This window comes from Oncorhynchus mykiss, chromosome 22, assembly GCF_013265735.2.
Source record: "Oncorhynchus mykiss isolate Arlee chromosome 22, USDA_OmykA_1.1, whole genome shotgun sequence".
NCBI classification, from domain to species: Eukaryota; Metazoa; Chordata; class Actinopteri; order Salmoniformes; family Salmonidae; genus Oncorhynchus; species Oncorhynchus mykiss.
The window spans coordinates 31,694,925-31,722,729 of NC_048586.1; the positions used below are offsets into that span (position 1 = coordinate 31,694,925).

Below are 27,805 nucleotides of genomic sequence, written 5' to 3' on the forward strand. Positions count from 1 at the left end.
GGAGGGAGGGAGGGAGGGAGGCAGGCAGGTAGGCAGGGGAGGATGGAAAGGAGGTAGGGGAAGGAAGTAAAGAGGCAGGGGGGGAGGGAGGGAGGGAGGAAGGCAGGGGGAGGGAGAGGGGAAGGAGGGAGGGAGGGAGGCAGGCAGGGGAGGAAGGAAAGGAGGTAGGGGAAGGAAGTAAAGAGGGAGGGAGGCAGGGAGAGGGAGAGGGGAAGGAGGGAGGGAGGGAGGCAGGCAGGTTTTAAAAAAAAAAAATTATTTCACCTTTATTTAACCAGGTAGGCTAGTTGAGAACAAGTTCTCATTTGCAACTGCGACCTGGCCAAGATAAGGCATAGCAGTGTGAACTGACAACACAGAGTTACACATGGAGTAAACAATTAACAAGTCAATAACACAGTAGAAAAAAGGGGAGTCTATATATACATTGTGTGCAAAAGGCATGAGAAGGTAGGCAAATAATTACAATTATGCAGATTAACACTGGAGTGATAAATGATCAGATGGTTATGTAAAGGTAGAGATAGAGATATTGGTGTGCAAAAGAGCAGAAAAATAAATAAATAAAAACAGTATGGGGATGAGGTAGGTGAAAATGGGTGGGCTATTTACCAATAGACTATGTACAGCTGCAGCGATCGGTTAGCTGCTCAGATAGCAGATGTTTGAAGTTGGTGAGGGAGATAAAAGTCTCCAACTTCAGCGATTTTTGCAATTCGTTCCAATCACAGGCAGCAGAGAACTGGAACGAAAGGCGGCCAAATGAGGTGTTGGCTTTAGGGATGATCAGTGAGATACACCTGCTGGAGCGCGTGCTACGGATGGGTGTTGCCATCGTAACCAGTGAACTGAGATAAGGCGGAGCTTTACCTAGCATGGACTTGTAGATGACCTGGAGCCAGTGGGTCTGGCGACGAATATGTAGCGAGGGCCAGCCGACTAGAGCATACAAGTCGCAGTGGTGGGTGGTATAAGGTGCTTTAGTGACAAAACGGATGGCACTGTGATAAACTGCATCCAGTTTGCTGAGTAGATTGTTGGAAGCAATTTTGTAGATGACATCGCCGAAGTCGAGGATCGGTAGGATAGTCAGTTTTACTAGGGTAAGTTTGGCGGCGTGAGTGAAGGAGGCTTTGTTGCGGAATAGAAAGCCGACTCTTGATTTGATTTTCGATTGGAGATGTTTGATATGGGTCTGGAAGGAGAGTTTAGAGTCTAGCCAGACACCTAGGTACTTATAGATGTCCACATATTCAAGGTCGGAACCATCCAGGGTGGTGATGCTGGTCAGGCGTGCGGGTGCAGGCAGCGAACGGTTGAAAAGCATGCATTTGGTTTTACTAGCGTTTAAGAGCAGTTGGAGGCCACGGAAGGAGTGCTGTATGGCATTGAAGCTCGTTTGGAGGTTAGATAGCACAGTGTCCAAGGACGGGCCGGAAGTATATAGAATGGTGTCGTCTGCGTAGAGGTGGATCAGGGAATCGCCCGCAGCATGAGAAACATCATTGATATATACAGAGAAAAGAGTCGGCCCGAGAATTGAACCCTGTGGCACCCCCATAGAGACTGCCAGAGGACCGGACAGCATGCCCTCCGATTTGACACACTGAACTCTGTCTGCAAAGTAATTGGTGAACCAGGCAAGGCAGTCATCCGAAAAACCGAGGCTACTGAGTCTGCCAATAAGAATACGGTGATTGACAGAGTCGAAAGCCTTGGCAAGGTCTATGAAGACGGCTGCACAGTACTGTCTTTTATCGATGGCGGTTATGATATCGTTTAGTACCTTGAGCGTGGCTGAGGTACACCCGTGACCGGCTCGGAAACCAGATTGCACAGCGGAGAAGGTACGGTGGGATTCAAGATGGTCAGTGATCTGTTTGTTGACTTGGCTTTCGAAGACCTTAGATAGGCAGGGCAGGATGGATATTGGTCTGTAACAGTTTGGGTCCAGGGTGTCGCCCCCTTTGAAGAGGGGGATGACTGCGGCAGCTTTCCAATCCTTGGGGATCTCAGACGATATGAAAGAGAGGTTGAACAGGCTGGTAATAGGGGTTGCGACAATGGCGGCGGATAGTTTCAGGAATAGAGGGTCCAGATTGTCAAGCCCAGCTGATTTGTACGGGTCCAGGTTTTGCAGCTCTTTCAGAACATCTGCTATCTGGATTTGGGTAAAGGAGAACCTGGAGAGGCTTGGGCGAGTAGCTGCGGGGGGGGGGGGAGCTGTTGGACGAGGTTGGAGTAGCCAGGCGGAAGGCATGGCCAGCCGTTGAGAAATGCTTGTTGAAGTTTTCGATAATCATGGATTTATCGGTGGTGACCGTGTTACCTAGCCTCAGTGCAGTGGGCAGCTGGGAGGAGGTGCTCTTGTTCTCCATGGACTTCACAGTGTCCCAGAACTTTTTGGAGTTGGAGCTACAGGATGCAAACTTCTGCCTGAAGAAGTTGGCTTTAGCTTTCCTGACTGACTGTGTGTATTGGTTCCTGACTTCCCTGAACAGTTGCATATCGCGGGGACTGTTCGATGTTAGTGCAGTCCGCCACAGGATGTTTTTGTGCTGGTCGAGGGCAGTCAGGTCTGGAGTGAACCAGGGGCTATATCTGTTCTTAGTTCTGCATTTTTTGAACGGAGCATGCTTATCTAAAATGGTGAGGAAGTTACTTTTAAAGAAAGACCAGGCATCCTCAACTGACGGGATGAGGTCAATGTCCTTCCAGGATACCCGGGCCAGGTCGATTAGAAAGGCCTGCTCACAGAAGTGTTTTAGGGAGCGTTTGACAGTGATGAGGGGTGGTCGTTTGACTGCGGCTCCGTAGCGGATACAGGCAATGAGGCAGTGATCGCTGAGATCCTGGTTGAAGACAGCGGAGGTGTATTTGTAAGGCCAGTTGGTCAGGATGACGTCAATGAGGGTGCCCTTGTTTACAGAGTTAGGGTTGTACCTGGTGGGTTCCTTGATGATTTGAGTGAGATTGAGGGCATCTAGCTTAGATTGTAGGACTGCCGGGGTGTTAAGCATATCCCAGTTTAGGTCACCTAACAGAACAAACTCTGAAGCTAGATGGGGGGCGATCAATTCACAAATGGTGTCCAGGGCACAGCTGGGAGCTGAGGGGGGTCGGTAGCAGGCGGCAACAGTGAGAGACTTATTTCTGGAGAGAGTAATTTTCAAAATTAGTAGTTCGAACTGTTTGGGTATGGACCTGGAAAGTATGACATTACTTTGCAGGCTATCTCTGCAGTAGACTGCAACTCCTCCTCCTTTGGCAGTTCTATCTTGACGGAAGATGTTATAGTTGGGTATGGAAATCTCAGAATTTTTGGTGGCCTTCCTGAGCCAGGATTCAGACACGGCAAGGACATCAGGGTTAGCAGAGTGTGCTAGAGCAGTGAGTAAGACAAACTTAGGGAGGAGGCTTCTGATGTTGACATGCATGAAACCAAGGCTTTTTCGATCACAGAAGTCAACAAATGAGGGTGCCTGGGGACATGCAGGGCCTGGGTTACCTCCACATCACCCGCGGAACAGAGAAGGAGTAGTATGAGGGTGCGGCTGAAGGCTATCAAAACTGGTCGCCTAGGGCGTTGGGGACAGAGAATAAGAGGAGCAGGTTTCTGGGCATGGTAGAATATATTCAGGGCATAATGCGCAAACAGGGGTATGGTGGGGTGCGGGTACAGCGGAGGTAAGCCCAGGCACTGGGTGATGATGAGAGAGGTTGTATCTCTGGACATGCTGGTTGTAATGGGTGAGGTCACCGCATGTGTGGGGGGTGGGACAAAGGAGGTAACAGGGGTATAAAGAGTGGAACTAGGGGCTCCATTGTAAACTAAAACAATGATAACTAACCTGCACAACAGTATACAAGGCATATTGACATTTGAGAAAGACATACAGCGAGGCATACAGTAATCACAGGTGTTGAATTGGGAGAGCTAGCTAAAACAGTAGGTGAGACAACAGCTAATCAGCTAGCACAACAACAGCAGGTAGAATGGCGAGGAGGAAGGAAAGGCAGGGGAGGAAGGAAAGGAGGTAGGGGAAGGAAGTAAAGAGGCGGGGGGGGGGGGGGGGGGGGGGAGGAAGGAAGGAAGGCAGGGGGAGGGAGAGGGGAAGGAGGGAGGGAGGGAGGGAGGGGAAGGAAGTAAAGAGGGAGGGAGGGAGGGAGGGAGGGAGGGAGGGAGGGAGGGAGGGAGGGAGGGAGGGGGAGGGGAAGGAGGGAGGGAGGGAGGCAGGCAGGTAGGCAGGGGAGGAAGGAAAGGAGGTAGGGGAAGGAAGTAAAGAGGCGGGGGGGGGGCGGGGGACGGAGGGAGGAAGGCAGGGGGAAGGAGGGAGGGAGGGAGGGAGGGGAAGGAAGTAAAGAGGGAGGGGGAGGGAGGGAGGGAGGGAGGAAGGGAAGGGAAGGGAGGAGGGAGGGAGGGAGGCAGGCAGGTAGGCAGGGGAGGAAGGAAAGGAGGTAGGGGAAGGAAGTAAAGAGGCAGGGGGGGAGGGAGGGAGGGAGGAAGGAAGGAAGGCAGGGGGAGGGAGAGGGGAAGGAGGGAGGGAGGTAGGTAGACAGGGGAAGGAGGTAGACAGGGGAGGGAGGGAGGAAGGGATGGAGGGAGGGAGGGAGGAAGACAGGGGGAGGGGAAGGAGGGAGGGAGGGAGGCAGGCAGGTAGGCAGGGGAGGAAGGAAAGGAGGTAGGGGAAGGAAGTAAAGAGGCGGGGGGGAGGGAGGGAGGAAGGAACGAAGGCAGGGGGAGGGAGAGGGGAAGGAGGGAGGGAGGTAGGTAGACAGGGGAAGGAGGTAGGCAGGGGAGGGAGGGAGGAAGGGATGGAGGGAGGGATGTCTGTCACATGCTCTGCTAGGCAGTTCTGATATGAGGGACAGATGGAGCAGGTGAGAATGATGACTGGTGGAAAAGCTGAGCTCAGGATCCTGCTGTCTGTCCTTCTTTCACATCCTCATTACTGTGGCCCACATATAATAGACAACCAATATCTCAGCAGACATAAGAAAAATGTTTTGCTTTGTACTGTAGGTTGTTATGTTTGGATTTATGGTCGATGTTCAGAGTCAGATATGTTATTCTCTGCTTATCATCATTTTTATCATCACCTATACCTCAGTAGGCGTTGTATGGAAAAAGGTATACTGTTTCATGTTTGGCTGTTCATGTGGATTTATGGTCGATAATTCAGACATACACTGCTGTTCAAAAGTTTGGGGTCACTTAGAAATATCCTTGTTTTTGAAAGAAAGGCAACTTTTTTATCCATTAAAATAACTTCAAATTGATCAGAAATACAGTGTAGACATTGTTAATGTTGTAAATGACTATTGTAGCTGGAAACAGCAGATTTTTTTAAATGGAATATCTACACACAGTTGAAGTCGGAAGTTTACATACACCTTAGACAAATTCACAATTCCTGTAACGGCTGTCGTCGGAAGGATGAGACCAAGGCAAAGCGTTCCTTGAGTTCCACATAATATTTATTACTGAAGTGAAACTTTAGACAAAACAAAACATTAAAGAAAACAACGACTGAACAGCTTCGTTGTGCAGACACCCTGGTCACAAACGAAGAACAAGATCCCACACAGAAGGAGGGGAAAAAGCTACCTAAGTATGATTCCCAATCAGAGACAACGATAGACAGCTGTCCCTGATTGAGAACCATACCTGGCCATACACAAAGAAATAGAAAACATAGAAACATGAACATAGAATGCCCACCCAAATCACACCCTGACCAAACCAAAAATAGAGACAAAAGCTCTCTACGGTCAGGGCATGACAATTCCTGACATTTCATTCTAGTAAAAATTCCCTGTCTTAGGTCAGTTAGGATCACCACTTTATTTTAAGAATGTGAAATATCAGAATAATGGTAGAGAGAATGATTTATTTAAGCTTTTATTTATTTCATCACATTCCCAATGGGACAGAAGTTTACATACACTCAATTAGTATTTGGTAGCATTGCCTTTAAATTGTTGAACTTGGGTCAAATGTTTCTGGTAGACTTCTACAAGCTTCCCATAATAAGTTGTGTGAATTTTGGCCCATTCCTCCTGACAGAGCTGGTGCAACTGAGTCAGGTTTGTAGGTCTCCTTGCTCGCACACACTTTTTCAGTTCTGCCCACAAATGTTCTATAGGATTGAGGTCAGGGCTTTGTGATGGCCACTACCTTGACTTTGTTGTCCTTAAGCCATTTTGCCACAACTTTGGAAGTATGCTTGGGGTCACTGTCCATTTGGAAGACCCATTTTGCGACCAAGCTTTAACTTCCTGACTGATGTCTTGAGATGTTGCTTCAATATATCCACATCATTTTCCTGCTTCATGACGCCATCTATTTTGTGAAGTGCACCAGTCTCTTCTGCAGCAAAGCACCCCCACAACATTGCTCCCAAGAATGTACTAGGCTTGTGGATTTTTCTTCTGAGGTCTTGGCTGATTAAAAAAAAAATCCCATGATGTCAAGCAAAGAGGCACTGAGTTTGAAGGTAGGCCTTGAAATACATCCACAGGTACACCTCCAATGGACTCACACGATGTCAATTAGCCTATCAGAAGCTTCTAAAGCCATGACATCATTTTCTGGAATTTTCCAAGCTGTTTAAAGGCACAGTCAACTTAGTGTATGTAAACTTCTGACCCACTGGAATTGTGATAGAGTGAATTATAAGTGAAATAATCTGTCTGTAAACAATTGTTGGAAGAATTACTTGTCATGCACAAAGTAGATGTCCTAACCGACTTGCCAAAGCTATAGTTTGTTAACAAGACATTTGTGGAGTGGTTGAAAAGTGAGTTTTAATGACTCCAACCTAAGTGTATGTAAACTTCCGACTTCAACTGTAGGCGTACAGAGGCCCATTATCAGCAACCATCACTCCTGTGTTCCAATGGCACGTTGTTAGCTAATCCAAGTTTATACTTTTAAAAGGCAAATTGATCATTAGAAAACCCTTTAATTATGTTAGCACAGCTGAAAACTGTTGTTCTAATTAAAGAAGCAATAAAACTGTCCTTCTTTAGACTAGTTGCGTATCTGGAGCATCAGCATTTGTGGGTTCGATTACAGGCTCAAAATGGCCAGAAACAAAGAAAGTTCTTCTGAAACATCAGTCTATTCTTGTTCTGAGAAATGAAGGCTATTCCATGCGAGATATTGCCAAGAAACTGAAGATCTCGTACAACGCTGTCCACTAGTCCCTTCACAGAACAGCGGGAACTGGCTTTAACCAGAATAGAAAGAGAAATGGGAGGCCCCGGTGCACAACTGAGCAAGAGGACAAGTACATTAGAGTGTCTAGTTTGAGAAACAGATGCCTCACTAGTCCTCAACTGTCAGCTTCATTAAATAGTACCCGCAAAACACCAGTCTCAACGTCAACAGTGAAGAGGTGACTCTGGGATGCTGGCCTTATCGGCAGAGTTCCTCTGTCCAGTGTCTGTGTTCTTTTGTCCATCTTAATCTTTTCTTTTTATTGGCATGTCTGAGATATGGCTTTTTCTTTGCAACTCTGCCTAGAAGGCCAGCATTCCGGAGTCGCCTCTTTGCTGTTGTCGTTGAGACTGGTGTTTATATATTTTATATAATTACAAATATGGCATCAAAATGTTGAACATTTGATTTCCCCCTAGCTGATTTTTGTCTGTTGCTGGCTCTGATAGTGTAATGAAACAGGCAGGGAGAGTGAGCACGTCTGTGGTGGTCGGCGAACCCTCAACCCTCTGGCCCGTAGCCCTGTGTGGCATCGACGAGTCATTGTTGTTTGTGGTCGTAAACATTATTTTGAGTTAATTCTATGAGGGAGAGGGTAATGTAAAGGGAGGGTAATGTAAATGGAGGGTCATGTAAAAATATTTGTAACTTTTGGGATGGGGGTGCTTTTTTTTTACGACCCCTTGAGTTGGACCAGCCCTCCCCCACATTAAATTGAGATCTTTCCCTTGTTTTTTCAATTTGCATGGTGAAATCATTGGGTAAGTCCGTGAAGATTCAAGATAAGCTACTTAACCCAATACAGCCTTGTTTGGTTGTTTGCAAAACAGGTTAATCTTTAAGCAGGGAAGCTGTGGTAATACTAATACAAGTGTCATGTAATGTCAGATTTATTTGCAATATCACTCAAACTAGTCAGAGACAGGGCTCATATGCACTTCATTTCACAACCTGATTGTACAGAGTTCACACAAGGCATATTTCACACGATATTTGTAAGTTATTGGTTGTCTGTTTCAACGGAGGTGGCTTTTCAAAAAAAGTTTTGTTAGAGCTCTGTTCTACTTTGGTTAGAGAGGAATTGTGCCTAGCTATATAGGAAGCTATCACAGACTGTGTGCAAGACATATCAAAAAGGTGAAGGCAATTTCCCACAGAGGACTAGGTGTTATAGAGTAGTCCACTTTAGGAGAAGCTTTCTGTGTGGAAGAAATATTCCCCATAGAGGATGAGGTGATATATATATATATATATATACAGGGTCCTTCACAGTGGTCTTGTCAACACCATGTTAAATTAACCCCAGAAGACGTGTTGAGAAGGTATAAAACACTAATCACAGATTTCTTTATTAATAGACCATAAGTCATTCATTATTTCCTCTCAAATATACAGGAGCTGTTCTCTGCATTTAATGAAACTAGTCTATTTTAACCTGTTCCACTAATTCATACCGTGTGGGACAGAGTGACATCCCCAGTCCCTGTTACATGGGTTATGACCCAAATGGTACACTATTCCCGGTATAGTGCACTACATTTGACCATGGCCCATATGGCTCTGGTCAAAAGTAGTACATTATAAATGGAATAGGGTGCCATTTTGAGATGCAACCATGGAATCATAGAGTGTGTAACACAATAGGAATGTCAAAAACGTGGTGGCATTATCATGGGCTGCTGCTACATGTGCAATTATTTCCAGATCACATATTAATGTTAATTATCAGCACCTCAAATTAAAACCTTGTACTTATCCACAATTCTTTACTCCGGTATACAACTTTTATTACTGCCTTTACTGACTGGGGGTGACAGACAGGATGAGGAGTGTTTAGTGGAGTGCCTGTGTTCTTTAATAGAGGGATGTGTTGCCAGTGTATAAACAGATAGTGGAAGAACATAATGGAGAATAATGTGACATTATAAAGCATTGGAACATGACTATTGGAACCTGACTATATAACCTGTGTCCAACCTAATCTGATTTTGTCATACACTGTGAAGTGGGCCTCATCAGCTCAGTATACAGTATGAAAGCCCAATTTCTGTCTCGTGTTTTTTTTTCAGTGAGTAAAACATTGTTAGATTCAAGATTTCTATCTATCCGAGGAAAGCTAGAATTTTACAAAATGTTGCTACATTTTATTACTTAGCACTGCTTAGTAAATTACAGCTCAATAGCAAAACCTTACTAACAGGCATATAATTCAACGGGAGGGGCTAATAAAACACAATTTTACACAGTATAATCACCCTTTAATTACAACTAGCCAGGGATTGGAGGCTAAACTAATCTTTTTAGAAACAGTAATATAAGGTATTGTTCAAAAGCGTTTCTGAAATGAACTATGATAAGCTTTCCTCCTCAGTGTTCATGTATTAGTAATGTGCTTATAGGAGTTTAGTAGGCTCAGCCAATTTGAATGAATTATTTTGCAGCAGGCAGATGACAGATTGCAACCAATTCCTTAAAAAGAAAAAAACATTCAATTTGCCAATTTGAATGCTGCATCCATAACATGTTCTGACTGTTTAATACATTTAATGAGAATTATCTTTTCAAATAATCCAAATAGATTTGACTAAAATACTAGATAGTTCTAGGTCAACCAGCATTGTAATAATAAAATAAAATTGTATTGGTCACATGGCCAATTACAACAGGTGTATACTTTACAGTGAAATCATTACTTACGAGCCCGTTCCCAGCAATGCAGAGTTAAAAAGTAAGAAAACATTTGTTAAATAAAAAAGGACATAGTAACGCAATAAAAACAATAGCAAGGCTATATACAGACCAGTACCGGGTCAATGTGCAGTTGTACGAGATACGGTATTTGAGGTAATACAGTATGTACATGCGGGTAGAGGTAAAAGTGACGAGGCAATCCGGATATATAATAAACAGAGAAGCATCAGCGTATGTGAAAGTGTGTCTATGTGTGAGTATGTGGCGTCAATATGCTAGTGTGTGTGTTTTGTGTGTGTGTGTGAGTATATGTAGTGTGTGTGTTGGAGTTTCAGTGTAGTATGTGTGAGTGTGTGGATTGAGCCAGTGCAAGGGAATCAGTGCAAAAAATTACGCTAAATGAATAATAAAGGGAGGCAATGTAAATAGTCCGGGTAGCCATTTGGCTAACTGTTCAGCAGTCTTATGACTTGGGGGTAGAAGCTGTTCAGGAGCCTTTTGGTCCCAGGTTTGGTGCTCTGGTAACGCTTGCTGTGCAGTAGCAGAAAGAACAATCTATGACTTGGGTGGCTGTCTCTTTTTTGGCCTTCTTCTGACACCGCTTGGTATAGAGATCCTGGATTGCAGGGGGTTCGGCCCCACTGATGTTCTCGGCCATACGCACTACCCTCTAGTGCCTTGCGGTCGGATGCCGAGTAGTAGCCATACCAAGCGGTGATGCAGCAAGTCAAGATGCTCTCAATGGTGCAGCTGTTCAATTTTTTGAGGATCTCAGGGCCCTTGGCAAAACTGTTCAACATCCTAAATGGGAAGAGGTGTTGTCGTGCCCTCTTCACGACTGCGTTGGTGTTTTTGGACCATGATAGGTCCTTAGCGATGTGCACACCAAGGAACTTGAAGCTCTTGACCTGCTTCACTGGGGGTGTGTTCTGCCCTCTGTTTCCTGTAGTCCACAATAAGATCCTTTGTCTTGTCCACGTTGAGGGAGAGGTTATTGTCCTGGCACCATACTGCCAGGTCTCTGACCTCCTCCCTATTAACTGTCTCATCATTGTCAGTGATCAGGCCTACCACTGCCGTGTCATCGGAAAACTTAATGATGGTGTTGGAGTCGTGTTTGGCCACGCAGTCGTGGTTGTACAGGGAGTACAGGAGGGGACTAAGCACGCAACCATGAGGGGCCCCGTGTTGAGGGTCAGCGTGGCAGATATGTTGTTGCCTCCCTTAGCCCGTTGGGTGGCCCGTCAGGAGGTCCAGGATCCAGTTGCAGAGGGAGGTGTTCAGTCCCAGGGTCCTTAGCTTAGTGATGAGCTTTGTGGGCACTATGGTGTTGAACGCTGAGCTGTTGTCAATGAGCAGCAATCTCACATAGGTGTTCCTTTTGTCCAGGTTGGAAAGGGTAGTGTGGAGTGCAATAGAGATTGCGTCATCTGTGGATCTATTTGGGCGGTAAGCAAATTGGAGTGGGTCCAGGGTTTTTGGGATGATGGTTTTGATGTGAGCCAAAGCATTTAATGGTACAAATGTGAGTGCTACGTGGCGGTAGTCATTTAGACAGGTTGCCTTGGCGTTCTTGGGCTAAGGGACTATGGTGGTTTGCTTGAAACATGTGGGTATTACAGACTCGGTCAGGGAGAGTTTAAAAATGTCAGTGAAGACACTTGCCAGCTGGTCAGCGCATGCTCTGAGTACGCGTCCTCGTCATCCATCTGTCCCTGCGGCCTTGTGAATGTTAACCTGTTTAAATGCCTTACTCACATTGGCTACGGAGAGCGTGATCATACAGTCGTCCGGAACAGCTGGTGCTCTCATGCATGGTTCAGTGTTGCTTGTCTCGAGTTAGCAAGCCCTGCCACATCCGACGAGCATCAGAGCCGGTGTAGTAGGATCCATATTGACACTTTGCATGTTTGATGGTTTGTAGGAGGGCGTAGCAGGATTTCCTATAAGCCTATGGATTAGTGTCCCGCTCATTGACTCTAAACTTTAGCTCATTGCAGATGTTGCCTGTAACACATGGCTTCTGGTTGGGATATGTACGTACGGTCACTGTGGGGACGACGTCGCCGGTGCATTTATTAATAAAGCCGGTGGCTGATGTGGTCAACTCCTCAATGTTATTGGATGAATTCCGGAACATATTCCAGCTTCTGCTAGTGAAACAGTCCGTTAGCTTAGCATCTGCTTCATCTGACCATTTACGTATTGAGTGCGTCACTGGTACTTCCTGTTTGAGTTGTTGCTTGTAAGCAGGAATCAGGAAGATAGAGTTATGGCCAGATTTGCCAAATGGAGGGCGAGGGAGAGCTTTGTATGCATCACTGTGTGTAGAGTAAAGGTGATCTAGAGTTGTTTCCCCCTCTAGTTGCACAGGTGACATGCTGGTAGAAATGAGGTAAAAACAGATTTCAGTTTTCCTCCATTAAAATCACCGGCCACTAGGAGTGCTGCCTCTGGATGAGCATTTTCTTGTTTGCTTATGGCCCTATACATCTTGTTGATTGCCAGCATCGATTTGTGGTGGTAAATAATGGTGGCCATCTTGAAGCATGTGGGGACAGCAGACTGGGATAGGGATTGGTTGAATATGTTCGTAAACACTCCAGCCAGCTCTAGTAGAGGTTCATTTATTGTTTACGCCAATTATTTAAGGGTCAATTTGTTATTTTATTTGTAAACTAAAATGCTTAATTGCATTTCAAATCATGAATGACTGGTATGCTGTGTGATGACATGAACTGGTGAATGGTTGGTCGATACAGTAGCCTACATATAGAAATATGCCTAAGTTACGGTATTAAGACTAAACAGGATGCGCTCCTTGGCCTACAGCTTGATGGTGGTTATACAAGGCTGCTATACTAAGCCTACTAATGACAATTTGGAACAGTTTAAACAACGTTAAAGGAATTATAAATAATACCAGAGAGGCCATTCTAACGAGAGAGAAAAAGTGTGAAGACTTTATTACAGCATAGCAAAGATTAAAAACAGCCGGATTTGTGAAATTGTTCATCTGACATGTGCTTGAGTGAGGCTTGGTGCTCAAGAAAACAGTAGGCTTAAACAAACACTCAACCAGACAACAGAAGCAGAATCTGTCTTTTTTTCTGTAGATATATATGGATGATTTATAAAGCCAGGCACATTCAACAGTTAGGCTATTGATTATAGACCTAATTAAGTTAGGGTTTCTTAGACAATAAGGCAAGGGGTGTTTCCTCGTCTCTTCATTCAGCTGCTAACTCCTCCACATTGTTCTCAACACCAATATGCTGGTTAACGTTGCTATTATGCACATAATAGCAACATGGTCTAGGAAAAGGCGCCAATTCAACAGCGCACTGTTGTGTTTCAGAACCGTGGACAGCGACCACTATCCCAATGCGGGAGAAATGGCATTTGTTATAGAATAATATTATTTTTATTAGTGTAGCACAGTTGTTCTTACATAATATAACCATATACAATTTCAGTAGCACGGGTCTTAGAGTGATGGACTGTGCCATCCCCATGGCTTCCACAATGGATCAGTCAACTCAGATAGCGGCGAATCAGACCAATGTCTTGTATACCATGAAAATATATATATATTTGTTACCTACTGCTTGACTAAAGAAGTCTCAAGGGCAGCGCCATTCTCATTCAGTAATTATGATGAGTGTAGACAGTAGGGGTGTGCGCATGTGTGCGTGCGTGCATCTGTATGTGGGGGTTCTTCAGTGTATGTGTGTCTGTCTGGCCATGACCTGTGTTTCACACGCCTTCTCTGTTTAGTCAGGTGATTAATATGACTGATTTATCATGCTATGTCAGTATGTCATGTTTACCCAGTGATCAGTGATCAGCTACATAGGCTGAGGGGAGCACGTCCTTACTCATACATTTACCCTGAGCTGTTTCAGAGTATTGGCAGTGTGTGTGTTGCTGTGTGGGTGTGTAACCCTGTACTTTGTCCTTTCCTAACTATATAGAACAAATGATTCTATATAGTTAGGCTATAAATCATTTTTGGGGGGCTTGTAACCATAGCATAACCTTTTTATGTGCTATATGGAACCTTTTTTGGTTCTTTAAATAAGGTTCTTTAAATAACCATGCTCATAAGGTTCTAAATGGAACTTTTATGGTGCTGTAGAGAATCCTTCATAAGGTTCAATAGAGAACATTAAAAAAGTTATAAATAGTACCATCAAAAAGGTTCCGCTGTGGTTACAACCCTTTTTGGGGTTATATAAACTCAGCAAAAAAAGAAACGTCCCTTTTTCAGGACCCTGTCTTTCAAAGATAATTCGGAAAAATCCAAAGAACTTCACAGAGCTTCATTGGAAAGGGTTTAAACACTGATTCCCATGCTTGTTCAATGAACCATAAACAATGAATGAACATGCACCTGTGGAACGGTCGTTAAGACACTAACAGCTTACAGACGGTAGGCAAATCAAATCAAATGTATTTATATAGCCCTTCGTACATCAGCTGATATCTCAAAGTGCTGTACAGAAACCCAGCCTAAAACCCCAAACAGCACGCAATGCAGGTGTAAAAGCACGGTGGCTAGGAAAAAACCTAGGAAGAAACCTAGAGAGGAACCAGGCTATGTGGGGTGGCCAGTCCTCTTCTGGCTGTGCCGTGTGGAGATTATAACAGAACATGGCCAAGATGTTCAAATGTTCATAAATGACCAGCATGGTCCAATAATAATAAGCAGCACGGCCAGGTGGACTGGGGACAGCAAGGAGTCATCATGTCAGGTAGTCCTGAGGCATGGTCCTAAGGCTCAGGTCCTCCGAGAGAGAGAAAGAAAGAGAGAAAGAGAGAATTAGAGAGAGGACACTTGAATTCACACAGGACACCGAATAGGACAGGATAATAAGGTCACAGTTATGAAAACTTAGGGCACTAAAGAGGCCTTTCTACTGACTCTGACAAACACCAAAAGAAAGATGCCCATGGTCCCATCTGCGTGAACGTGTCTTAGGCATGCTGCAAGGAGGCATGAGGACTGAATAAATTGCCATGTCCGTACTGTGAGACGCCTAAGACAGCGCTACAGGGAGACAGGACGGACAGCTGATCGTACTCGTAGTGGCAGACCACGTGTAACAACACCTGCACAGGATTGGTACATCTGAACATCACACCTGCAGGACAGGTACAGGATGGGAACAACAACTCCCTGAGTTACACCAGGAACGCACAATCCCTCCATCAGTGCTCAGACTGTCCGTAATAGGCTTAGAGAGGCTGGACTGAGGGCTTGTAGGCCTGTTGTAAGGCAGGTCCTCACCAGACATCACCGGCAACAACGTCGCCTATGGGCACAAACCCACCGTCGCTGGACCAGACAGGACTGAAGTGCTCTTCACTGACGAGTCGCGGTTTTGTCTCACCAGGGGTGATGGCCTTTCCAAGATGGCGTATCTTTCCAAGATGGCGTAGCAGTGCAGACGTGGTTTCTCGTCCTCTCATTTACTCTTTGTCTTTTTTGTCTTTTTTTTATATATATATATATATATATATATATATATATATATAATAAAAAAAAATCTATCTCTTTTTCCATTTTTAAATTAAATATACCTTCCGGTAACCCGCCTCACTCAATGTGACACGGATCTGCAATTTTTTTTTTTAGACCTTAAAGCCAAAACTTTCGTCAGAAGCTAGCCAGCTAATTAGCTACTAGCTTTTTAGTCATTGTTAGCCGCTGCTAGCGGCCTTTACCCTCTGCTCAGGCACCGGACGTTTTTTAGCCTGGATAATACCTGCCAGCCTCGGACTGTTTTTCTCCACTACAACGCCAGATTCCTGTTGTAAACCATGGACCATTACTTCTGATCATCACAGCAAGCTAGCTGCCACTGAATGACCCAGCCCCAAAGCTAGCCCTGAGCCAGGCCGCCAGCCGCTAGCAAACAAAATTACCACAACTACAATACCTCTTTCGCCATCTGGCCCGGTCGTATCCCTACGACTAGTCCGCAGATGTAATTCCATCCGCTGTGCCTTCAACCGGCCTTTGCCGGACGTCGGAGCAGACGCTTCTACTTACCCCGGCCTGTTAACTTTAAACGCTGTGTCTCCCGCGTGCTAGCGTAGCAACGACTACCCCGCGGCTTCCCTGTTCCATCTATTGCTGCATCCTGGACCTTATGATCACTTGGCTACATAGCTGATGCCTGCTGGACTGTTCATTTATCACGGTACTCCACTTTGTTTACCTTTGTTTATCTGTCGGCCCTAGCCCCGAACTCAGGCCCTGTGTGTAGTTAACCGACCCTCTCTGCCCATTCATTGCCATTTTACCTGTTGTTGTTGTCTGATTAGCTGTTGTTGTCTTACCTGTTGTTGTCTTAGCTAGCTCTCCCAATCAACACCTGTGATTGCTTTATGCCTTGCTTTATGTCTCTCTCAAATGTCAATATGCCTTGTATACTGTTGTTTAGGATAGTTATCATAGTTTTAGTTTACTGCGGAACTCCTAGTCCCACTGTACATGACTCAGATACTTCCTTTGTCCCACCTCCCACACATGCGGTGACCTCACCCAGTATAACCAGCGTGTCCAGAAATGTTCCTCGGGTGATGTGGAGGCTAACCCAGGCCCTGTGTGTCCCCAGGCACTCTCATTTGTTGACTTCTGTAATTGAAAAAGCCTTGGTTTCATGCATGTTAACATCAGAAGCCTCCCTAAGTTTGTTTTACTCACTGCTTTAGCACACTCCGCCAACCCTGATGTCCTTGCCATGTCTGAATCCTGGCTTAGGAAGGCCACTAAAAATTCTGAGATTTCCATACCTAAGTACAACATTTTCCATCAAGATAGAACTGCCCAAGGGGGAGGAGTTGCAATCTACTGCAGAGATAGCTTGCAAAGTTCTGTAATTACTTTCCAGGTCTATGCCCAAACAGTTCGAGCTTCTAATTTTAAAAATGAATCTCTCCAGAAATAAGTCTCTCACTGTTGCCGCCTGTTAAAGAACCCCTCAGCTCCCAGCTGTGCCCTGGACACCATATGTGAATTGATTGCCCCCCATCTATCTTCAGTGTTCGTTCTGTTAGGTGACCTAAACTGGGATATGCTTAACACCCCAGCAGTCCTACAATCTAAGCTAGATACCCTCAATCTCACACATGTTATCAAGGAAACCACCAGGTACAACCTTAAATCCGTAAACATGGGCAACCTCATAGATATTATCCTGCCCAACTTGCCCTCAAATACACCTCTGCTGTTTTCAATCAGGATCTCAGCGATCACTGCCTCATTCCCTGCATCCGCTATGGGTCTGCGGTCAAACGACCACCCCTCATCACTGTCAAACACTCCCTAAAACACTTCAGCGAGCAAAACTTTCTAATCGACCTGGCCCGGGTATCCTGGAAGGATATTGACCTCATCCCGTCAGTCGAGGATGCCTGGTTGTTCTTTAAAGTAATTTCCTCACTATCTTAAATAAGCATGCCCCATTCAAAAAATGTAGAACTAAGAACAGATACAGCCCTTGGTTCACTCCAAACCTGGCTGCCCTTGACCAGCACAAAAATATATTGTGACGGACTGCAATAGCATAGAATAGTCCCCGCGATATGCAACTGTTCAGGGAAGTCAGGAACCAATACACGCAGTCAGTCAGGAAAGCAAAGGCTAGCTTTTTCAAACAGAAATTTGCATCCTGTAGCTCTAACTCCAAAAGGTTTTGGGACACTGTAAAGTCCATGGAGAACAAGAGCACCTCCTCCCAGCTGCCCACTGCACTGAGGCTAGGTAACACGGTTACCACCGATAAATCCATGATAATCAATAAGCATTTCTCTACGGCTGGCCATGCTTTCCTCCTGGCTGCCCCAACCCCGGCCAACATCTCTGCACTCCCGCAGCTACTTGCCCGAGCCTCCCCAGCTTCTCCTTCACCCAAATCCAGATAGCAGATGTTCTGAAAGAGCTCAAAAACCTGGAACTGTACAAATCAACTGGGCTAGACAATCTGGAACCTCTCTATCCACCGCCATTGTTGCAAGCCCTATTACCAGTCTGTTCAACCTCTCTTTCGTATCGTCTGAGATCCCTAAAGATTGGAAAGCTGCCGCGGCCATCCCCCTCTTCAAAGGGGGTGACACTCTAGATCCAAACTGTTATAGACCTATATCCATCCTGCCCCGCCTTTCTAAAGTCTTCAAAAGCCAAGTTAATAAACAGATCACTGACCATTTCAAATCCCACCGTACCTTCTCCGCTGTGCATTCCGGTTTCCGAGCTGGTCATGGGTGCACCTCAGCCACGCTCAAGGTACTGAATGATATCATAACCTCCATCGATAAAAGACAGTACTGTGCAGCCGTCTTCATCAACCTGGCCAAGGCTTTCGACTCTGTCAATCACCGTATTCTTATCGGCAGACTCAATAGCCTTGGTTTCTCAAATGACTTCCTCGCCTGGTGACTTTCTCAAATGACTACCTCAACTACTTCACAGACAGAGTTCAGTGTGTCAAATCGGAGGGCCTCTGGCAGTCTCTATGGGGGTAACACAGGGTTCAATTATCAGGCCGACGTTTTTCTCTGTATATATCAACGATGTCGCTCTTGCTGCAGGTGATTCCCTGATCCACCTCTACACAGACGACACTATTCTGTGTACATCCGGCCCTTCTTTGGACACTGTGCTATCTAACCTCCAAACGAGCTTCAATGCCATACAACACTCCTTCCATGGCCTCCAACTGCTCTTAAACGCTAGTAAAACCAAATGCATGCTTTTCAACTGTTCGCTGCCCTCACCCGCCCGCGCGTCTAGCATCACTACTCTGGACGGTTCTGACTTAGAATATGTGGACAACTACAAATACCTAGGTGTCAGGCTAGACTGTAAACTCTCCTTCCAGACTCAAATCAAACATCTCCAATCCAAAATCAATCTAGAATCGGCTTTCTATTTCGCAACAAAGCCTCCTTCTCTCACGCTGCCAAACTTACCCTAGTAAAACTGACGATCCTACCGATCCTCGACTTTGGCGATGTCATCTACAAAATAGCTTCCAACACTCTACTCAGCAAATTGGATGTAGTCTATCACAGTGCCATTCATTTTGTTACCAAAGCGCCTTATACCACACACCACTGCTCTAGTCGGCTGGCCCTCGCTACATATTCGTCGCCAGATCCACTGGCTCCATGTCATCTATAAGTCTATGCTATGTAAAGCTCCGCCTTATCGCAGCTCACTGGTCACGATAACAACACCCACCAGTAGCACGCGCTCCAACAGGTATATCTCACTGGTCATCCCCAAAGCCAACACCTCATTTGGCTGCCTTTTATTCCAGTTCTCTGCTGCCAGTGACTGGAAAGAATTGCAGAAATCGCTGAAGCTGGAGACTTACATTTCCCTCACTAACTTTAAACATCGGCTATCTGAGCAGCTAACTGATCACTGCAGCTGTATATAGTCCATCTGTAAATAGCCCACCCAATCTACTTTGCTGCTCTTTTTCACACCAGTATCACTACTTACACACCATCATCTGCTCATCAACATCTGCTCATCTATACCTCCAGTGTTAATCTGCTAAATTGTAATTATTTGCTACTATGGCCTATTTATTGCCTTACCTCCTCATGCCATTTGCACACACTCTATATAGACTTTATTTTTTTTCTATTGTGTTATTGACTGTACGCTTGTTTATTCCATGTGTACCTCTGTGTTGTTGTTTCTGTCACACTGCTTTGCTTTATCGTGGCCAGGTTGCAGTTGTAAATGAGAACTTGTTCTCAACTAGCCTACCTGGTTAAATAAAGGTGAAATTCGTGTTTATCGTCGAAGGAATGAGCGTTACACCGAGGCTTTACTCTGGAGCGGGATTGATTTGGAGGTGGAGGGTCCAGCATCATCGGACTGAGCTTGTTGTCATTGCAAGCAATCTCAACACTGTGCGTTACAGGGAAGACATCCTCCTCCCTCATGTGGTACCCTTCCTGTAGGCTCATCCTGACATGACCCTCCAGCATGACAATGCCACCAGCCATACTGCTAGTTCTGTGCGTGATTTCCTGCAAGATAGGAATGTCAGTGTTCTGCCATGCTCAACAAATAGCCCGGATCTCAATCCCATTGAGCACGCCTGGTATCTGTTGGATCGGAGGGCGAGGGCTAGGGACAATCCCCCCAGAAATGTCCGGGAACTTGCAGGTGCCTTGGTTGAAGAGTGGGGTAACATCTCACAGCAAGAACTGGCAACTCTGGTGCAGTCCATGAAGAGTAGATGCACTGCAGTACTTAATGCAGCTGGTGGCCACACCAGATACTGACTGTTACTTTTGATTTTGACCCCCCTATTGTTCAGGGACACATTATTCAATTTCTGTTAGTCACATGTCTGTGGAACATGTTCAGTTTATATCTCAGTTGTTGAATCTAATGTTCCTACAAATATTTACACAGGTTAAGTTTGCTGAAAATAAACGCAGTTGACAGTGAGAGGAAGGTTTTTTTGCTGAGTTCAGAACCCTTTTTTATGGTTCAGTATAGAACCTTCATGGAGAATGGATCTATAAACATCCTTTCTCAATCGCAAAGGTTCTTTGTGGAACCATACAGGTTTTTATATGAAATTAATTTTAAATATCACAAATAAAAATGCAAAGATCCTTTGATGGGCTTAATGGGTTCTCAGTATGGTTCTGCATAGAACCATCACCCTTCCCAAAGAACCCTTGAAAAACAATTGTTTAGTGTGTGCCTATTTTCGTGTGTGCTCTATCTCATGTGTGTGTGTGTGTGTGTGTGTGTGTGTGTGTGTGTTTTCCCCAGGGTTGTGGTTGTCGGTGGGGATGGCTCGGTGGCTGAGGTGGCCCATGGGCTGTTGCTCCGGGCCCAGATGGATGCAGGCAGGGACACAGACTCCATGTTCACGCCTGTCCGAGCAACACTTCCTCTAGGGCTAATACCAGCAGGTGATGAGCAAGGATGGTGGTACACACACACACACACACACACACACAAAAACACACACACACACACACACACACACACACACACACACACACACACAGACACCCCAGCAGGTGAAGAGCAAGGGTGGCTTGACCACTCTCCTCTGCAGCTGTTCTCAATCCTCCCCAATATTTAGAACAACTTTTCTCCAGGTGATGAGATGACCCTATAGTTTATGAAGAGTACATCTGCTATTACAACAGCATATTGGTTTGAATGGTTTTAGTTTGTATGTTACTACACACCATCAGGCCATAGAGGTCAGGGTGCTCCTAAATGTTTTCTTGAGGCGTAGCAGACAGAGGAGTCTCACATTACAGCACTGTAAAATGTGCTAAATGATTTTTTTTATCTAATCAAAACGTATTCAGAACCATGTAATTGACAAACATCTCAATATTATCCCATATCAAGGACATTTCCATAGAGAGAGTGATTTATTCTATTGAAAACACTGTTCGTTGAAGCAAATGTATCATTTTTAATTTGGTTTAATTTGGTTTAATTTGATTTGATTGCACTGGGAGCTAATTGCCTTCTATTTGAGACGGAACCACGATTATACAGCATTCTACTGCACTTTAGAATTGTGAACATTGGCAGTCTATCAACCTTTGTAAATGCATGTGGCTCAGACATTAGCTGATTCTGAGCCTCATGCAGTGGATGGTTATAAAGAGCTCATCACTCCAATTATTTGTGGATTAAACCCTCATAGCCACACACACACGCCATGAATGACCCTACACACCACAGCCAGCAGCGAGGGTATCAACAATGCTGGCGTGGGCCAGTCTGGCTTTTTAAGCCAACAGTTTGACCTTCATGTGTCATTCTAGGCTGTGGTGGTAAAATTGAGTGCTGCTGTTAGCAGCCAAGAATGGAAGCCGTCCAACTCCCTGCAAATTGGATGCTCAGAAGTCACTGTATCTCTTCATTAGTGGGTTTCCCTATGGAGTATTTGTAAACAGTTTCCAATCACAAACAGGAGAGCCAGGTGAGATCGGCACCCTAGGAGGAATAGATACCGCTGTACCAGGAATAGGTCACTCCTGAGACTGAGGAGGGATGTGATCATATCTCCTTTGTTGAAGGAAGTAATGAACAAGCTCCACAGCAGCCCCGTGTTCAAATACTGTTTCGGGGATTTCAGGGGATTTCAGTTACTTTCAAAGTAATTTGGTAAGTAAGTGTTTTGATATGTTTTATTTGAAAACAGAAGTAGTTGAACATTAGAATGTTTTTGGAAATACACATGGAAAGTTTTGAAAAAGCAGTTGATTCGGGCCCCATGTTTAGAAAAGACACAAATACACAGAAAACAATAATTTAAATGACAAATATTCAAATACACAGGTCTGCTCCACAGTTTACCAACATTACACCATTTGAATTTAAAAGATAGGTGGTATTATGGTACTGTCAAAGTTAACAATTATATCCATAGTCTCAACAATATCCATATCTATTATCTATCTCACACTTCTTGCATTTAATGCATTTGTTTGTTTTCTGAGATTTTAAAGTTGAGCTAACTAATTGCTATTGCTGTCATAGTTAAAACTTTTACATCGTAATTTAAAAAAATAATAATCCAGTCATCACATCATCTTACTTAAACAGAATCAGTAGTGTTACACAGAGGATCACAAATACATTTCATTTAGAGAAAGGCCAATTAAATGCCCTGAGCATGCTAATCAAGAAACCATTTCTAATTTCTACATACATATTATACAGCTGTTTGGTATGTGTAGCATATAAACAACAGGATTCAAATTAATTGGACCGGTTTAAAGGGTTTCAGGGGGACTATTAATTTATTTGATATTCCAGACAAACCACAAAAATGTTGGTGCCGTTAGTTTTCCCTTCCAGGGTCTCTCTCCCTCTCTCTCTTTCGCTCTCTTTCGCTCTCTTTCTCCCTATCTCTCTCTCCCTATCTCTCTCTCGGTCTCTTATTCTCTCTCTTTGAGACATGCTTGACTAGACTAGCATCACATTCATCTGCCGGCCAGGGTGGGGAGACATTAACAGGCATATGAATATTCATGATGTCTGCTTAATTAAGTTAATTGTTCTGCAGAAGTGCCTTGCACACTTCCAAGGACATTTTATTTCTCTCTCTATCTCTCACTCTCTCTTTTTTCTCTTACTCTTTCTCTCTCTTTATTTTCTCTCTCTGTCTCTCTATCTCTCTCTTCTATGTATGGGTGATGTACAGTGTTCATATGGAGAGGCTAACATTGTTGGCGCAGTATGAACAAGTGTGTGTCTTTTGGGAAGAGGTAATTAATGAGGGTGGAATTGCCATCGCTGGTGATAATGTGAGCACCACCCACAACAATGGCTAGGAACAATAGATGCTAACACAACTGATGATGTAAAATACTATATTATCATCGACACTAGTTCCATTGTAGAATGGGGGAAATCTCAGATGGCATTTATCTATGTAATTATTAATCACACTATGCAAATTATTAGTTCATGCATAATAAGCAATTACAATGCTTATCCCCTCTAAACATGTAGAAATGTATTAGCTACTTTAAGTATCTTAATTACATGTAACTCACATTTCAATGTATTTTTAAAATTAAATTCTACGACTAATCACCAATCTGTATTTGTTATGAATGAAAATATACCTGAAATTCCCTTTACCCTCCTTATGTAATTGCAGCAATGAAGATGCAGGGTTTGGAGAGGGGTTGGTTTGGAGGGGGGGTGGGGTTGTAACTGTATAACAGTAGAAGAAACCTGGTAGGTGTATCTTTCTGTAGCCGATCTGTCTGATATGACTCCTGTATGTGTTCCGTGGTATCCACACCACCATGTCAGAGGAGAGGCGGGAAAGGTCAGTTTCTCACCCAGCCAGTCTGTCTATAGACCTACTCATTTACAGACATCAGTTCTTATGTCCTGTTCATCTGCGCAAACAACATGGCAGATAGCAGCATGAAAGGAAATGCCTACTCACCAAGTGACAGACAACCTTGTCTCTCTCTCTCTCTCTCTGTCTCTCTCTCTCTCTTCTTTCTCTCTCTCTTGCTCTCTCTCTGCTCTCTCTCTCTTCTTTATCTCACTCTCTCTTGCTCTCTCTGCTCTATCTCTCTCGCTCTTTCACCATCTCTCTCTCTCCATCTCTTTCTCTCTCTCTCTGCTCTCTCTCTCTCTCTCTTCTTTATCTCACTCTCTTGCTCTCTGCTCTTTCTCTCTCGCTCTCTCTCTCTCCATCTCTCTCTCTCCATCTCTTTCTCTGCTCTCGCTCTCTCTCTCTCCATCTCTTTCTCTCTCTCCATCTCTTTCTCTCGCTCTCTCTTGCTCTCTCTCATCTTTCTTTCTCTCTCTCCCCTCTCTCTCTCTTTCTCTCTCTCTGTCTCTCTCTCTCCATCTCTTTCTCTCTCTCTCCATCTCTTTCTCTCTCTCTGCTCTCTCTCTCTCTCTCTCTCTCCATCTCTTTCTCTCTCTCTCCATCTCTTTCTCTCTCTCCATCTCTTTCTCTCGATCTCTCTTGCTCTCTCTCTCTCCATCTTTCTCTCTTTCTCTCTCTCTGCTCTCTCTCTCTCTCTCTCCATCTCTTTCTCTCTCTCTCCATCTCTTTCTCTCTCTCAATTCAATTCAATTTGCTTTATTGGCATGACGTAACAATGTACATATTGCCAAAGCTAATTTTGGATATTTACAATATAAAAATGAGAATCAGAATTGTCAATGGGACAACAGTAACAACAAAACCAAGGGTCAAAATAACCATACATTCAACAATAACAATAAGTATACAGTAGAGGACATGTGCAGGTTGATTGGTCTGTCAGACACTGTTCCTCAACTTATGGCAGGCAGCAATGTAGTGCGCTGCCAACTCACAGCTCTCTGCGTCCTCCCCCAACAGGACAGGTAGCCTACTCTCATCAGAGAGGTCTTTGAAAGCTTGAATAAGGGTTTCAAATTTGGGGAAATGACACTAATTGTTTTATATTTTTGTAACGTTTTGTCAGGAAATGCAGCTCCGTCTCAGGTTCTGCTGTTGTGCAGTGGCTGCACAGCCTTTCCTCTACAAGGAGCCAGGTTTTCCTGTGTCTACCCTTCTCAATGGCAAGGTTGTGCTCACTGAGCCTGTACTTTGTCAAGGTTTTTCTAAGGTTTTGATCAGTAACCATGGTCAAATATTTAGCCATGGTGTACTGTCGATTTAGGGCCAGATAACACTGCATTTTGCTTTGTGTTTGTGCTTGTGTTTCCCAATAAGCAATATAGTTTTGTTTTGACTGTGTTGTAATTTGGTTTATGCTGATTGATTGGATGTTCTGGTCCTGAGGCTTCAGTGTGTTAGTAGAACAGGTTTGTGGACTCAGGAACAGGACTCTTTTCTTTGCTCAGCTCTTGGATTTGCAGGGCTTGGTAGTGATATGAGAGGGGGTCACTGCATTTTTAGGTGTTTCCAAAACTTAATTGCTCTTTTTTGAGTTTTTATTATTAGTGGATATTGGCCTAATTCTGCCCTGCATACATTGTTTGTTGTTTTCCTCTGGACATGTAGGAGAATCTTACAGAACTCTGCATGCAAGGTTTCATTAGGGTGTTTGTCCCATTTGATGAAATCTTGTTTTGCAAGTGGACCCCACACCTCGCTGCCATAAAGTACAATTGGTTCAATGACATATTCAATTCGTTTTAGCCAAATTTTAATAGGTATTTCATTTTGAATTAGCTTTTTAATGGCGTAGAATGGCCTGCGTGCTTTCTCTCTCAGTTAATTTACTGCCTCATTAAGGTGTCCAGTTGTAGTGTGTTGCAGTACTCTATATATTTTGTACCAATTAAGAACTTTGGTCTAATTCCCTGAGATCTGGATCTTCTCTGGAAAATCATTATTTTAGTCTTTTTGGGGTTTACTGCCAGGGCCCAGGTGTGGAAGTACTGCTCTAGCAGGTCCAGGCTCTGCTGTAGGCCATGTGCTGTGGGTGACAGCAGGCATAGGTCATCTGCGAAGAGTAGGCATTTAACTTCTGAATTGGAGAGACTAACACCAGGGGCTGAGGATTTTTCTACAGTAGTGGCCAATACGTTAATGTAAATATTGAAGAGTGCAGGGCTCAGATTGCAACCCTGACGAAGGCCCCGCCCCTGGTTAAAGAATTCTGTTCTTTTCTTGCCAATTTTAATGCTGCATGTATTGCCAGTATACATTGATTTAATTATGTCAAATGTTTTACCCCCTATACCACTTTCAAGAAATTTGTAGAACAGTCCTGTATGCCAAATAGAATCAAATGCTTTTTGGAAGTTGATAAAGCAAGCTTTATAATAATAAATAATAATTTTGGTATTATTTTGGTGGACATGTTTATCTATCAGAGTGTGTAGGGTGTAAATAGGATCAGTTGTGCGATGTTTTGGTATAAATTCAATTAGGCTTTTACTCAAGACATTGTTCTTATTAAGGAAGTTTAGTGCCCTTACATTTATAATACTACAGAAAACCTTCCCAGGTTACTGATCACACAAATGCCTCTGTAGTTGTTAGGGTTAAATTTGTCTCCGTTTTTAAAGATTGTGGTTCCAGATGTCAGGGAAATAACCTACACTCAGGATCAAATTAAACAGTTTTAATTTAGCCAATTGAAATTTTGCACTAGTGAGTTTGAGCATCTCATTTAGGATGCCATCAGGTCCGCATGCTTTTTTAAATGTCAGAGCCTGAAGTTTCTTATAGAGCTCCTGGTCAGTAATAGTTTAGTTTCTTATAGAGCTCCTGGTCAGTAATAGTTTAGTTTCTTATAGAGCTCCTGGTCAGTAATAGTTTAGTTTCTTATAGAGCTCCTGGTCAGTAATAGTTTAGTTTCTTATAGAGCTCCTGGTCAGTAATAGTTTAGTTTCTTATAGAGCTCCTGGTCAGTAATAGTTTAGTTTCTTATAGAGCTCCTGGTCAGTAATAGTTTAGTTTCTTATAGAGCTCCTGGTCAGTAATAGTTTAGTTTCTTATAGAGCTCCTGGTCAGTAATAGTTTAGTTTCTTATAGAGCTCCTGGTCAGTAATAGTTTAGTTTCTTATAGAGCTCCTGGTCAGTAATAGTTTAGTTTCTTATAGAGCTCCTGGTCAGTAATAGTTTAGTTTCTTATAGAGCTCCTGGTCAGTAATTGGGGAGTCCAATGGATTTTGATTGTCCTTTATAGCTTTTTCTAATCCATTCAACTTCTCATGAATTTGGCGTTGTTCTGCGTTTGTGTCAATTTGAACGGTGTTGTAAAGTGTTTTAAAATGGGTTGTCCATATGTCACCATTTTGTATCGCAAATTTTTCTTGTTTAGTTTTTTCCAATTTTGCCAGAAGTTGTTTGTGTTTATGGATTTTCTCTCTCCATCTCTTTCTCTCACTCTATCTTGCTCTCTCTCTGCTCTCTCTCTCCATCTCTTTCTCTCTCTCTCTCTCTCTGCTCTCTCTCTCTCTGCTCTCTCTCTATCTCTTTGTCTTTCTCTCTCTCTCTCTCTCTCTCTCTGCTCTCTCTCTCTCCATCTTTTTCTCTCTCTCTCCATCTCTTTCTCTCACTTTCTCTCTCTTTCTCATGCTCTATGTCTCTCTCTCTCCTGTGTGTTTGTCTATGTCTGTAATCTGTACAAACACACTGACATCTGTTCTATTCCGGCCACCGCTGACCGCAAGGTAAACTCGGCTTAATTGGCATCAGACAATATTAAGTTGAATGACTTTCCTCTAACAAAGTGCTCATTTTGTTCATTATTAACCCAGCCTCTACAGACAGTGAGATACAGTGTGTTTGCATAGGTTTCCTCGTCTTTTGTATCACTGTGAATCGTGATAGCTTGCTACAATCAGGTGGCTTACTTCTGCAATAATAAGGTCAGCCATTATAGGTTTGGGAAATC

At 44.0% G+C, this 27,805-nt stretch overlaps 1 protein-coding gene across 2 annotated transcripts in view; it reads left to right on the forward strand.

Moving 5' to 3' along the window:
* Window positions 1–27,805, forward strand: part of cerkl (ceramide kinase-like) — a 92,545-nt gene that overhangs the window by 50,505 nt on the left and 14,235 nt on the right. For both annotated transcript variants that reach the window (XR_005038821.1, XM_021579536.2), the window contains exon 5: window positions 20,730–20,872. Coding sequence is in view for 1 of the 2 variants with exons in the window: in XM_021579536.2 (XP_021435211.2) it covers window positions 20,730–20,872 (143 nt within the window). In the remaining variant the exon portion in view is untranslated. The remainder of the gene's footprint in view (window positions 1–20,729; window positions 20,873–27,805) is intronic.